This window comes from Magallana gigas, chromosome 2 (assembly GCF_963853765.1).
Source record: "Magallana gigas chromosome 2, xbMagGiga1.1, whole genome shotgun sequence".
Lineage (NCBI taxonomy): Eukaryota > Metazoa > Mollusca > Bivalvia > Ostreida > Ostreidae > Magallana > Magallana gigas.
Genome location: NC_088854.1, coordinates 29357999 through 29372724, shown reverse-complemented (window position 1 = coordinate 29372724; position 14726 = coordinate 29357999). Strand labels below are relative to the sequence as shown.

General features: G+C 34.0%; 1 protein-coding gene across 1 annotated transcript; it reads right to left on the bottom strand.

The window, feature by feature from the left end:
* Positions 1-1514: 1514 nt before the first annotated feature.
* On the bottom strand, positions 1515-8773 carry LOC105320378 (coadhesin). The gene is made up of 11 exons (XM_011418298.4): positions 8702-8773; positions 7709-7942; positions 7230-7409; positions 6864-7040; positions 6564-6734; positions 6237-6407; positions 5806-5976; positions 5511-5681; positions 5193-5389; positions 4362-4524; positions 1515-1937 (listed from the first exon to the last, which is right to left on the bottom strand). Exons 1-11 carry the CDS (start codon positions 8766-8768, stop codon positions 1873-1875), a joined length of 1767 nt encoding a protein of 588 aa, XP_011416600.3. The 5' UTR covers positions 8769-8773; the 3' UTR covers positions 1515-1872.
* Positions 8774-14726: the final 5953 nt, after the last annotated feature.

The following is a 14726-nucleotide window of genomic DNA, read 5'->3' as shown; positions in this document are numbered from 1 at the left end:
ACGCCTTTCCTTTATTATTATTTTCGTAATAACTCAGATTTGAAACAGAATTAGCCCTTAATTTTTGCAATTTATATTTTCCTGCTCATAAGGATAATTTATGCTAAACTACGTTGAATTGAACTCAGTAGTTCTTGAGAAGAAGATTTTTAAAAATACACCCCCCTTTTTCTACAGTTTCAAGGTTTTCTCCGCTTTGAATACAGATCGGACTTTTATTTCTGCAATTTATATTCGCCCTCCCATGCTTTGTGCCAAATTTGGTTGAAATTGGATAAGCGGTTTTAGAGAAGAAGTTCAAAATGTAAAAAGTTTACAGACAGACAGACGGACAGACAGACAGATAGGCAGACAGACAGACGGACAGACAGACGGACGACGGACAAAATGTGATCAGAATAGCTCACATGAGCTTTCAGCTCAGGTGAGCTAAAAATAAAATAAAAGTAGTTTTAAATGTTACTTTTTCTATTAAAAAGGGAAAAATATGCAATGATATATTAGTATTCACTTTTTATTACCTGATCGTGTCCTGAATAATCGTTAAATAATTCAACAAATCAACTAGATATTGCGATAAATTTTTTGTACCAAAGATTACGGTATTTAAAAGAATATTAACACGAATCCATTCAATATGATATTTAATTAAAGGACATTATATATTTATGTGCATATAGAACCATTATACAACAAAATTATTGACCCACTTGTGGCGCGTGTCCTGCGTCGTACAGTGTTTTAAAAACACATTTCAAATTTTCTACGCAAATATCAGTTTGTGCATTTGTCGTGTTTAGTAGAAAATCAGAAAATAAGAACTTAGGACGTGCAGCTTACCAAAGCTGAGTGAATTATATGTATTTGACATTTTACGAATCAAACGCCTTGACCTTGCTCGTGGACTACTTAAACTGACATATTTTTTTTTCAGTTCAGCTTATGGATTTTAATTCGACTATCTATTATTTTTGGATTAAATTGCTCAGCGAGTGCTTGTAGGTAAAACGGGTAAAGTCAAATTGACCTTAATGATGAAGCCTTCGTCTATGTAAGGGTTAATTTCACTACATAAATATACAAGCAACTATTGAAACATTGCCAAGAAAAGTCATGATTAACTTGTTGTCTATTACAGGGTGATGTCCCAACGAGTTTGGAACGCTTGATGTTCAATATGTACGAGTTTTAATTATATAAATGTGATCTTAAAAAGATATTCTGGTAAATAATCAACTTGCAGATTTGTGATCTAAATCTACACTAAGTCTTATGATAATCCATCATTTTGTTACCAAAACGCAAGCGGTAGAAACAATTTTATATACACGTATACCGGTAGCTTCAGCAATAGTTCACAAGGCAGGCATATTTTTGTATATTTGACTGTTTCTTCGTTGAAAACAAAACATAACATGGATCTTGTATATAGAAACTCACTCACTTTTATCATCATTTCAAGAAAAACCACTCAATTTATTTTAAAAGATTTTTTAATTCAGGCGTAAACGTGACTGAAAAAAAAAACAACATAAAATGCGTAGTATTGATAGAACAGGACTGTACAAGTAGCAGGTTAATCGTACTAAACATGCTAAAAGTTTTTGTAAATCAAAAGAAAAAAATGACCCATATTAAATGTACATACATGCATGAAAAAAAATTCAAATTTGAAGCTAGTAAACTTGTAGCTTTCGTCATATCATTATAATACATATGATTTTCAATACGCTAAACTAGCATTTTGTTATTTGTACTAATTTTCAACGGCAATTAATTAGTGAAGTTTAAAAAAAAGGAAAATATACCAAATAATAGATAATAATACATAGTACACATCGATTCTCATGAGAGATATCTGTATCAAAAGTCTTAAAACATCCCCAGAGAGAGGAAGAATGCCAAACATATTAGAGTCAGCGAGATAACGTTGGTTCCTGAAATAATGAGAAAAAAATCATATTGAGAACAATTTATCAATACCGCTTTTTTATAACTTTTTCTGGATAATTGAACCTTAGTATGAATGGTTTAAAATGCATAATTATTATAGGGTGATTTCACCATGCATTGGACACGTTTGGATTTTCCTCATGTTCTCGCATCAAATATCGTGCAAATATAAATAAAACTTGTTTTAAAAGTTATAGGTTTTCCCCTTGCTTAATTATTGGAGAAACAATTGTGAAAGCAAATTAATGAAGTGTTAAACTATTTCACCATGGATCAGACAATATTTACCAAGCATCGGACAGCTATACATTAGAGATTAAAAATGACAAAATTTTCTGTTTTAATGCAAAAATACAAAGGTTCGGAAAGAGAGATTTATTCAATTGCTATTCAGATTTCTTTTAATGTAAATCCTCAAATTTACATATAGGAATTTTGTTTAAAGAAATATTTATCATGAGGGCTTCTTTATTGTGTCAGCTCCTACAGGAACTTTAGACTTAAAAAGCTGTGTCCATAATACTCGACTTTTAAGTGGTCTGAAGAGATGTTTGAATCAGTTATTTTTTGAACTTTTATTTTACCTCACATTTAAAGTATATCCTAAGGAATGGGCACATGATCTCCTTATTATTAGAAGCAATCATGCACTGAAAATTATCCGATGCATGGTTAATTTGTGTCCTATCCATGGTGAAATGAACACATAATTTCTTGAACTTATTTTAATCAAATTTTGTCTCAAAACTTACTTCTTTTTAATCATTTTACGCAGAGTGCATTTTCACTAATTCACAATCAAATGTAAATGAAAATTTACAGTTTCCTAAAATCCTCAAAATCCTAATCCGTGGGGGTGGGGGGGGGGGGGGGGGGGGGTGGGTTGCTAGGCCCCCCCCCCCCTCGCCACCCTGATGCTACGTGCCTGTAGAACCGTTATACAACGAAATTATTGACCCACTTGCGGCGCGTGTCCTGCATCGTGCAGTGTTTTAAAAACACATTTCAAATTTTCTACGCAAATATCAATTTGTGCATTTGTCGTGTTTAGTAGAAAAGTCAGAAAATAAGCCATCGGATTAAATCAAGAACTTGGGACATGCAGCTTACCAAAGCTGAGTGAATTATAGGTATTTGACACTTTCCGAATCAAACGCCTTGACCTTGCTCGTGGCCTTTTTAAACTGACATTTTTTTTTTCAGTTCAACTTTAAACGTATTGTGTTCTTATGGATTTATCCGACTATATATTATATATTTTCGCATTAAATTTTTCAGCGAGTGCTTGTAGGTAAAACGGGTAAAGTCAAATTGACCTTAATCATGAAGCCTTCGTCTATGTAAGGGTTAATTTCACTACATAAATATGCTTAATTATTGGAGAAACAATTGTGAAAGCAAATTAATGAAGTGTTAAACTATTTCACCATGGATCAGACAATATTTACCAAGCATCGGACAGCTATAAATTAGAGATTAAAAATGACAAAATGTTCTCGTTTTAATGCAAAAATACAAAGGTTCGGAAAGAGAGATTTATTCAATTGCTATTCAGATTTCTTTTAATGTAAATCCTCAAATTTACATATAGGAATTTTGTTTAAAGAAATATTTATCATGAGGGCTTCTTTATTGTGTCAGCTCCTACAGGAACTTTAGACTTAAAAAGCTGTGTCCATAATACTCGACTTTTAAGTGGTCTGAAGAAATGTTTGAATCAGTTATTTTTCAATTTTTATTTTACCTCACATTTAAAGTATATCCCAAGGAATGGGCACATGATCTCCTTATTATTAGAAGCAATCATGCACTGAAAATTGTCCGATGCATGGTTAATTTGTGTCCTATCCATGGTGAAATGAACACATGGAGCAAAAATGACCTTGACCGTAATTGTTTAAATTTCTTGAACTTATTTTAATCAAATTTTGTTTCAAAACTTCTTTTTAATTATTTTACGCAGAGAGTGCATTTTCACTAATTCACAATCAAATGCAAAAAATTTAATATTAATGCTTCATTGTAAAATCTACTAAATTTTCAATTATGGCGTATTTGACGTCATTTTACGATGCCTATATTGCTATTTCTTTGACAATGTGACTGTCAATTCTTAATATTGAAAAGTTCATTAGTTCTATTTCAGGAATATATGAAACAACACATGAGCAAATGCACATTTATTTGTATATTTATTAATAACCAAAGTTGTCCGACATAAGGTAGGCCTATGTGTCCGATGTATGGTTAACTCACCCTATTTGAATGTAAGCGTTTATTTCATGTATTTTTCATTATCATTATTAATGTGAAAAAAAGTTGATAATAATAACGTTAAAAATATACGATGTGTCGAAATTTTTATGTTAAGTGTTGTTTTTTAAGGAATTTCCTTCAGTGCAACCTACCAGCGCCGGCCTTTGCCAAACATTCAAGAGTATTTGTACATCCGGCATACGTAGCAGCTTCGTCACTTCCGTCGTCACAGTCCGCCGAGCAGTCACATTGGAACTCGTTTTGAATGCAGGACATCGAGCCCGATTGACAGGTGAAATATCCAGAGGGACATAACTATTACAATACAATATCACTTTGTGAAATACAAAATACATGTAGACACAATCGCTGAACACATATTATGAGATGAAATTTCAATCACAATTTAAATATAATGATCTCAATTAATTTTGTGTTTAATAATAATTTTAATCACTTTGTGTTATCATTAATTACATCTTTGTTGGAAAGGATGTTCTAAGTTTTAGAAGTTCTTTTGTTCACACCAGGAAACAGAGAAATATGTAGAAGTCAGTTCAGATTTTAATTACCGGTATCCATTTCATTACTTTCTTGCATGCATTTACTTACAGTCGGTTTGATACTTTAAAATCGAATAAGTATAAAGTTTAAGAACAAAATATAATTGAAACTGACTAAAACAGAACATGTATATATATAAAACATAAATCTGATTTACCAATATCAATAAATTGCAATTACTCATTTTATCTTGTATATCATAAGGATTGTTTTCAACACCCAAAATAAACCATTTCATAATTTGTTTTTTTTACTTTAAAGCTAAATACTAGTAAATGATAGTTGTATCTTTTTTACTTGGCAAAGAGTTGTTTCATTTTACAAATATCTATTATTTTATACAAGGAAAGCAAACTCTTGTAAACTATGATAAGTGGCTATTATGTTGATTATCAATTAAAACATATCACATGATTCACCTGTATATATTGTCCAGGTGCAGCTGTTGGACAAGCCGCAGTGTTGCAGTCCTGGAAATCTGCAGACGACCCTGAACACGTTTTCCCGCCATTTTCTGGCCTAGGGTTATCACAGATTCTGCTTCTAGACTGTCTTCCTCCCCCACACGTGGTCGAACACCCACCCCAAGAAGTCCAAGCCCCCCAAGCTCCGTCAACTACAATGTCAGTAAACCGTGTATTCATGATCATACATGACAAAAAGACATTTTCATTTTTAACACACCTTGGATAACATGACTAGCGCCCTGATTAGTTATGTCGAATAGAAAAACGTACTGATGCAAACTTGAGTATTGCAGTCTTGGGTGTTGTTTGAGGCCCCGGAACAGTCGGCCCCGCCATATTGAGGAGCCGGATTCGAACACGTGCGGAATCGATCCTGGGTACCTCCCCCACAGGTTACTGTACACGTCCCCCAACTTCCCCACGTTGTCCACACGCCATCAACTTCATGTAAAATGTCATTTATATATTTATTAAACTTAACAACTGCTTGTTATAATAGAATACAAGTTTATTATTTGATAAGTTGAACAGCTAACTAAATGATTTCAAGAAAATTTAAACATACTTGGACAATGATGAGTGTTGCAATCTTGTGAGGATCCGTCACTTCCTGGACAGGCGGCACCGAAATACTGTGGGGCCGGATTCGTGCACGTGCGGGACCGTGTCTGTGAGCCTCCACCGCACGTCACTGTGCAGGTGCCCCAGGATCCCCAAGTGGCCCAAACACCGTCAACTGTTTTATGAGAAGTTGATAAAGTTGATTAAGTTGCATTTTTTACATGAGTAAACGATAACATAATCTCAAAACGTGTGGTGTATTTCCCCATCGTCCCTTCCGATTATAAATATCAAGAAGATGGATTTGATATCTATATATTTAAAATATTCAATGTAAAAACTTTTAATAGAAACAGATTTATCATGTTAAATAAACCCCAAGCAGGAGCCGTTGTCCAGCTAGCGAGTAAGAATTTTAAGAAATCTTAAACTCACTGGGACAATTATGGGTGTTACATGTTTGGGAAGACGTCGACATGTCGGGACAGTCAGCACCCCCGTACTGTGGGGCGGGGCTGCTACATGTGCGTGTCCTGGACTGAATACCACCCCCACAGGTCACTGTACAACTTCCCCAGCTACCCCAGGCCGCCCAACTGCCATCAACTGTAAAAAAGAAGCTTACATTTCAATCATTCGTAATAGTAGTATTTTTTTTAAAATACACATATGTAAGTATTGAAGTAAACTATTGTATACATGTAACTAATTCAATAAGGACACAGGGTGATCATAAACTAACTGAATATCTTTAAAACGTACTTGGACAGTTATGGGTGTTGCAGCTAGTTGAAGAGGTTGAAGAGCCAGCACAATCATTGCCTGAGTACTGAGGTGCAGGATTAGTGCACGTGCGGGACCTGGCCTTCGTTCCACCTCCGCACGTGACCGTGCACGATCCCCAGGCTGCCCAAGCGGCCCAGTTACCGTGTACTAAAACGAGAATGCCACGTTTTGATTATACTGCTCTCAAATAATTTTATAATATTGGGTACAGAGATTATTTTTATGAAGAAATTATATGCTTCTTATAAATAATTATGATAATGTAAAAAAACTCACTTGGACAATTGTGTGTGTTACATGAGGTAGAACCGGTTGACGATCCGAGACTACTGCAATCGCTTCCACCATATGCAGGTGATGGGTTTGTACAAGATCGGGATCGAGATTTCGTTCCGCTTCCACATGACTTTGAACAAGTCCCCCACGCGGACCAAGAAGTGTATCCTCCATTAACTATCATAATATGTAAAACGATCGTATTTTTAAGAACAATTTTATGAAGAAGGCTTAAGTCAATATACTATTGATACATACATGTAAATATACATGTACATTATTTTGATTATTTTCCAACATTAATATAGTGGATGAAAAAAAATTAGTATGTTAATTTTTTAATAAACAGTAAACTGAAAGACTTACTTGGGCAGTTATGGGTGTTACAGGAAGTGGAACTCGAAGAGGAACCAGAGCAGTACGATCCACCACCAGATGGCGCTGGGTTGTTACAGGAGCGAGACCGACTCTTTGTTCCGCTGGCACAACTCTTGGTACAACTTCCCCAGCTGCCCCACCCTCCCCAGTTGCCGTTCACGACATTAGCTGCCAAATGAAAAAAATGTGATTCGAATACATTTAAGCTAGAGATTTGAGAACCAATTATGAAAACAAAGTATTTTAATTTTGAAAAGTTGATTTCATTGAATACTAGTATTGTAATGAAAAACTGACAATCTTCATATTGTTTACAGGAGATTAACAAAGAAACTACTTTTAAAAAAAATTGTTCTCTATGACATCATAAAATTCCTCTTGTAAACTCTAATACATGTACTACTCCCCAAGCTATTTATAGCCTTGTTCCCCACTGCCGATTTGCACAAAAATGGTAGAAAACTTACTTTTGCAGTCATAGTTGTACCAAAGATATTTGAAAGTTCCTGAACACGGGTCTCCATACCAGCTGTTGGTGGCACAGATCTGACAGGACTGCTTCCCGTAGCACCTGCTGTCCAGTATCCCTACCTCGTTTGACGCGTCGCACCAATACTGGATCCCGTAAAAAGCGTACGTGATGTCGAGAAACTGATTACTACCACAACTTAACGTCGTACAGGCATGCTCAGCAATCTTCCCTGAAATCAGGACATTCATGTATATCTGTTCATATTAAGGTTTTTGCACCTTTTGATTTTTCATGTTACACATATTGAGCTCTGGCATTCAAATAACATTTCTATACACGCACTTGTTAAACGCATTAATCACTGTTATTTGGTAGTCTTACGATGGATTATGTTAGAGTCAAAGAAAGCATTTTATTGTTATATTTACATCTTTCTTTTTAACAAATTTAAAAAATGTACATCAGTATGTTAGCTAAAAGAAACAGCCAAATCGTCTCCTATGGGAATTTGAGTCTGACATCATCATAATTATTTCGTGCAGTCCGTGATTATTCTTAGTCGCTGTAGGTTTCGACCAATCGATAAACTTTCTGGCGGATTATAGAGATATGAATTAGCTATAATTAAGTTTCCATAAGAAGAGGGGGGAAATATTTACATTTAGTATATCTGTCCCCTTATATATGTTCTCCTTATAAAACGACGTTCAATTTCCTTTGAATACATTTAGCCATTTCATGTACCATGAGCACAAATGACGTCATCATGTGTTTTGAGTATATTATAATTATCATAAGTTTAATTGAAACGTTCAAACTTGCATAACATAAATGAATATTTAAAAAGATGAAATTAAAGGATCTTCGTAAATTTTCATTTATTGATTTAATTCAATGGTACGATAATATAATGATTAATTCTCATGATAAAATGCTGGCGAGGCAATGTATGGATATACATGTATCATTGACTTATATAATTATTTACCGCTTCCAGCCAGAACTCCCGAGACCCATAAAGAAACTACCACCGCTAAGGAAGCAAATGTCTCCATGGTCGATCTAAAACATAGAAATATATAATTGTAACACAAATCTTGTACAATAAAATAATATAATTGTACCCCCCCCCCCCTCCAAAAAAAAAGAAAGAAAGGAAACATACAGAAAAAAAATCTGATCAACACGCCCCAACATATTACCTCGAAAAGCCTACAATAAAATTCTAAATGATAAGAAAACTGTTTTATATTAAAGTACACTTGTTTAAAGTATACTAGACCAGTACATATCTTCATGAGAAAGCGAGTTTATGATGTAAGCCAAAAATATTATAATTAAGCGTCTTCTTTCAAATGAAGACAAATTGTTTGAAAAGTCGAAAAAATATGTACAGATACATCTCAAATTTTTTGTTTGCATATTTGTACACTTAAAAAGTATATACTGAAAAGAAAGAAAAATATCTAGAAATTTAAATGAAAGATATTTTCAGTTTAAATAAGGAGAAAATTTTTATTTATATTTTTTTCATCGACTTTTAAAGTTATTTCCAATTTACACCCCTATTTTTTTTACGTGGATGACCTTAGCAAAGCCTGGATATAATATATAAACCGTGACACATATTCTAGCTTAAGAAATCATTATGAATTATATTAATCAGATTAAACAATTAATAAGATCGATACCTGTACTTACTTTAGGTTCCTGATACTGTTTAATCTGACTAGTCGTGAAATTCCACGCGCCTTTTACTTTTAATATCTAGATCAGTGGAATCAGAGGAATTACGGTCAAGTCTTGTTGTGGTTAAATAAACATTTCGTGAAATCATTGCAGACAATGCCTTTTATTGGCAGATAATTCTGGGTATCAATGTTTTAGTAAAGTATTACTTATAGAATAATGAGTGTCAAATTGATTTTTAAAAATGACCAGCAGGTAACGGATTATATTGAATTGAGGGCAATTATACAATAATTGTTTGAATAAGAGTTTTTTAATAATGCAGATTTTTGTCTTACTTTTTATTTTAGATCAATATGTTTAAGGATAAGAGGTGTTTGTAGTGTTTACAGTACTTACTTACTTTTTTTAAATACTTTACCTCATTGGGAAACCAAACGTGTTCAGTGTTTTTATAGGAACATTTTCTTCCTTTTAAGCGTCTACTCAAATGACAATAATACTCAGATAAAATGGGTCACATATTAATTTGATTTCATGGTACTTTTCAATAGTTATAAAAATGTTAAACTTCATCGTGTAATAACGAATAAACTCCAATCCACAATGTATAAATTTATTTGAAACCAATTAGAATTTCTTTATCATTTTATTAGAGTAATTTTAAAAGATACAGAAGTATATTATAGTACACTTTAATTCAGAGAGATACAAAAGGTATACAAGGATATCGTAGTGCACTCATATTCAGAGTATTACAAAATAACACAAGTACACTGTAGTTCAATCATATTCAGATAAAAAGTTATTGAGACGGGTCAATGCGGATGGTCGAGGCTAGCCCGAAAGTTAAGCTTTTTATTGAACCATCAAGAACAGGCAACACATTCATTAATAACTTTTTTCTTATTTTCCGAAAGAAAAAAAATGAATGCGTACACGATTACTTTATCGAATGCATGCAAGTTAAATTACTTAAATTTTGGGTATTTTATGGAGAGGTGGGACAGTATTTGTAAAAGTGTCTTTCGCGTCCGTTTTCCTCCGGTAACGGACAGGATTCTTAGGTTTTTATCATTTAATCCAGACTGCAATCTTGGTACAAGTAAATATAGTTTACAATTCTCTCTTATCCTTGCAATTGCATATACCTCCAAAAATCCTTTTATATGTAAGAATGAGATATACTAAAAAAAAATTTAGAAATGATTTTGTAAGCCCCAAGTTTTCCTTATTTCAAACATAAAAAATAATAAATTTTAGCTTTTAATTATGAATATTTTCTTACATATTTATCTTAAGGAGATTAGTGTCTCCGGGTTGACAGGTGTGTTACTGTCAGTCAATATATCGGGTTCCAAACGAACAGTGTGGTTAGAGCGCGGGCATGGTACGCCAGATGCCCTCGGTTCGAATTCCGGTTGAAACCTGATGTTTCACCACATATTACATAAATTTATAGTATAAAAAATGCTACAACCATCCATCCCTTTTAACTTTAGGCCACAGCACCTTGACTCTCTAACCAGACCACACGGCTATGTCATCTACGCGCACAATATATGGCGTCTACTTTAAGAAGGGAAAAGCCTAAAAGTTTATTTTTCATTTATCAAACAATTATCAAAATTTTGGATAATGTCAAATGTTGTATACTGTGTATATATACTGTGGGCTTAATCTCAGGTGATTTGTGTTCACGTTTCTGTAACGGTAGAAATGGGAACAATGGAAAACAAAGAAGGCACTGGTGTGCAACATGCAATGATAAAACCCGTGTATATAAAAAAATTCGGAAATTCAGCTGGATAGATCAAACAAAATCAATGATTTTGAAATGTATAAATCCCTGCATCTGAAGGTTGGAGACAATATACACTGTATTCAACTGGAGCGGGATTTATGGAGAGTTTACTTGAAAACCAGAGAATCCAGATCATTGCTTGTAGTAGAGGGGTTTGTATTTAGAAACATATCTGTTCAGGTTTATGATTCGAACCCCTATTCAATTGGAGATACTGGTCCGGGAATCAAAGTCATCAAAGTGACAATATGTGGATTGCCACTGTCCGTAGACGACAGCGCTGTGTTTGAAATGCTAGACAAATTTGAAATCAACAGAAAAAGTGAAATGAAATATGAAAACATAAGACATCCCATCACACATCGTATGACCAACGTCCTGAATGGGTATAGATTTCTATATATTGCTCCGCTTCTCAATGGAAAATCCCTTCCACGAAATGCAGTGTGTGCTAAACTGAAATGCCGAATATATCATCAAAATCGGGCGTTGAATGATACAGCAATGCAGTGCTTCAACTGCTGGGAGACTGGGCATCGTAAACACCAGTGTAAGAATGACAGGAAATGTAGAGTCTGCAGAGAAACGGGACATGATCCAGGATCATCCGAGTGTAAACACTATGTCGATCCCACCAACTCTTTTCAAGGAAAGTCTCATCCGCTATCCAACTTCTATCCATGTCATCTCAACGTGTTTGGCGAGAAGCACAAATCTGCAGAGCATGTGTATCAAATGACCAAAGCAATTCGCGCCGGTGACCTTGAAGCGGCCAAGAAGACGAGAGAGGCAGGCACAGCCTTGGACGCCAAGAGGATAGGACACACTGTAAGGGATCCGCAGGGATGGCACAAGGAGAAGGAGACGGTTATGGAGGAAACCGTAAGAGCGAAGGTTGAACAAATCCCAAAAGTGAAAGCCAAATTGGAGAACTCTAACAGCAGTACCATCTTCGCTGAAGGGACATTCGACATGCAGTGGGGCACTGGATTGGATGTCGACGCTACTTTGCACACTGACCATTAAATGTGGCCCGGCGAAAACAAACTTGGAAAGATCTACCAACGAATTGCTTCCAAACTTACCAGAAAACTCCGAAGTTCTTCCCTCCCGCGTAGAGGAGCAACAAATGAGGGTCAGTCCAATATTGAGGACTTCCTGAAAGATCTCAAAAAAGGCCGCAAGAAAAACGACAAAAGCGATGCCGGATAAGTAAGTAAGCATCCCTCAGCACCTAACAGTTCATGGACAACTCTGCTTTGAAACTTTATTCTCTTAATGTTAGAGGTCTAAATACATATAAAAAATGAACAATACTTTTTGATTGGTTGAAAGATGTTCAGTATGAGATAAAAAAATTTATAATGTCAAATGTTGATTTATTATATCTGACCTAATTCCACCGGCCCTGTATTCAGGAAGAAAGCATTAGTAAAACCCTTCCTATTTTGGAATCAAACATTTTTTTCTTCTGACATGCCTTTGCATATGAGGAAAACTTGTTTTCAAATTAACTAAAATTATATTTTTGAATATATTGATTTAATAACATGTAAGTTAAGCTATCAAATTCTTCTTTAATCCGATGACATGTGTCATGGACTCATTGGCAATAAAAAAAATGATAATTAGTAAAAGACAACAGTGTTAAAACCACAGTGAATTGTAACATGTAATTCAAAATCTAAAGAGATATCCAACAACCCCCCCCCCCCCCCCCCTCTAATCAACTTTTTGAAGACCGGTAATGTGGCTCTGGCGATTGTGTTTTTGGTTTGGGTTTTTTTTATGTCAAGACTTTCAAAACATGCTAGATGTACGTGCTTAGTATTTTTCTTCTAACTCTCTACTAATTTACGACTCTCAGTTTAAAGAAGTATCATTTAAGGAAAACTGCTTTGAAGTATATATTAACAAATATGGTTTAAGATTTGGCTGAACAAAAGATAACCGAATATTTGGTATTATATGCAAAGAAAATGTAAAAATTAAGTTGAATGTGAACGTGCGACTTTCTTTCAAACCATAATTAAATTCTAATGGGAACTATAAGTAGTTTACAGATTGTGAACAATTCTGATTAGATTATTAGGACCCTCTGAATAATACATTTAATTTACATGTTAATGAAAATTTTATAAATGCGATGCACAATTCAAACGAAAGGAAAAAGAACAATAACTCTCTTTTAATTGCATACTTTATAGGTAATAAACATTTCAACGAATCGTCTTTGTCGTTAAAAATAATTCTCCTTTAAATCAATTAAAATCTAAAAGCAAGTTGAATTAATAACAAAATTATATTGTGTGAAAATAAACTAAAACCAAACATATATACACGTAAATATCTGTACCTTAAATTTGAATGAAATTAAATTGAGTTTTGGTCTGTCTAACAATTTATAAAATATAAACTGATATTAATAACTATTCATGCCGTCTTAAACTTGCTTTTAAAAACGATTTACTTCTTTATGATGCCTTGATATTGACATTAGATTCTAAACCATCACGTGACGGTGTAAGTAGTATTTTTTTTTTATCAATTTTCACTCTAAGCATGAGAAAGTAGCAAATTTAAATAACAAGTATCTAATCTGTTGGATATTTTTTTCAAATTCTCTTGTTTGATTCTTATTATGATCATACACAATGTAAGCAGATTAAGATGTTTTCAATAACAGTATATAACTGTATTTATACTTATATTCATTCTATTTTGCTGGAAGTTAACCCGGTTCAAAATATACACGCTGCACTAAATATTCGTGATGCAGGTTTCATGAATTTATGACAATTCAGTGGTTACAAACACCATTATAAAACCAGTACCTAGTTATTGCGACAAGTATATGTTATCTATTTTAGTGATAGGTACAGTGTACTTTTCTTTTAAACAGTTGTAGGCGAAATAATAGGAAAAGGCGCTATATCCTTTTGAGTGTCAGTCGTGGAGTTATAAGCAAGATTCCAGCTCCTTATTCTTTGTTATGTTAAGAAAACTCGTGTCATGTTTTTGTTAGCTGCTAATTCGTTTTGAACATAAACAAACTGTTAACGTTCTGACAGCATTTGACACAATCATTTAAGGTGTAAACCTGAATTTTTTCAACATTCAAAAAGATTTATTTACTTAAGTTTGTTTACAAAATCAAATATTGTTAGCTCTGTATCTCGCTTACAACCCGACTACTGACACTCAAATATTTTGAATAAATATTAAAAATGCCTTACTTGAGCATTGTACACAATAACAACCCCCCCCCCCCCCCCAACAACAAAAAATAGATAATAAAGAAATAAAATTTAGGACAGTGATAAAAATGATAGTAAAATTTGACGTAAAGAACCTTCGAATTGTGACCATGACCCTTAAATATGAATTGGGCTGTAATACAACTAGTCACACCCTGTGTAAAAAAATGAGGATCAGCTAGGATCAGATATTAGATATGTATGTTAGAATGGCCTTGGCCGGATGAAAGTATTGATAGATTTTGATTTTTGTTCCTTTCATA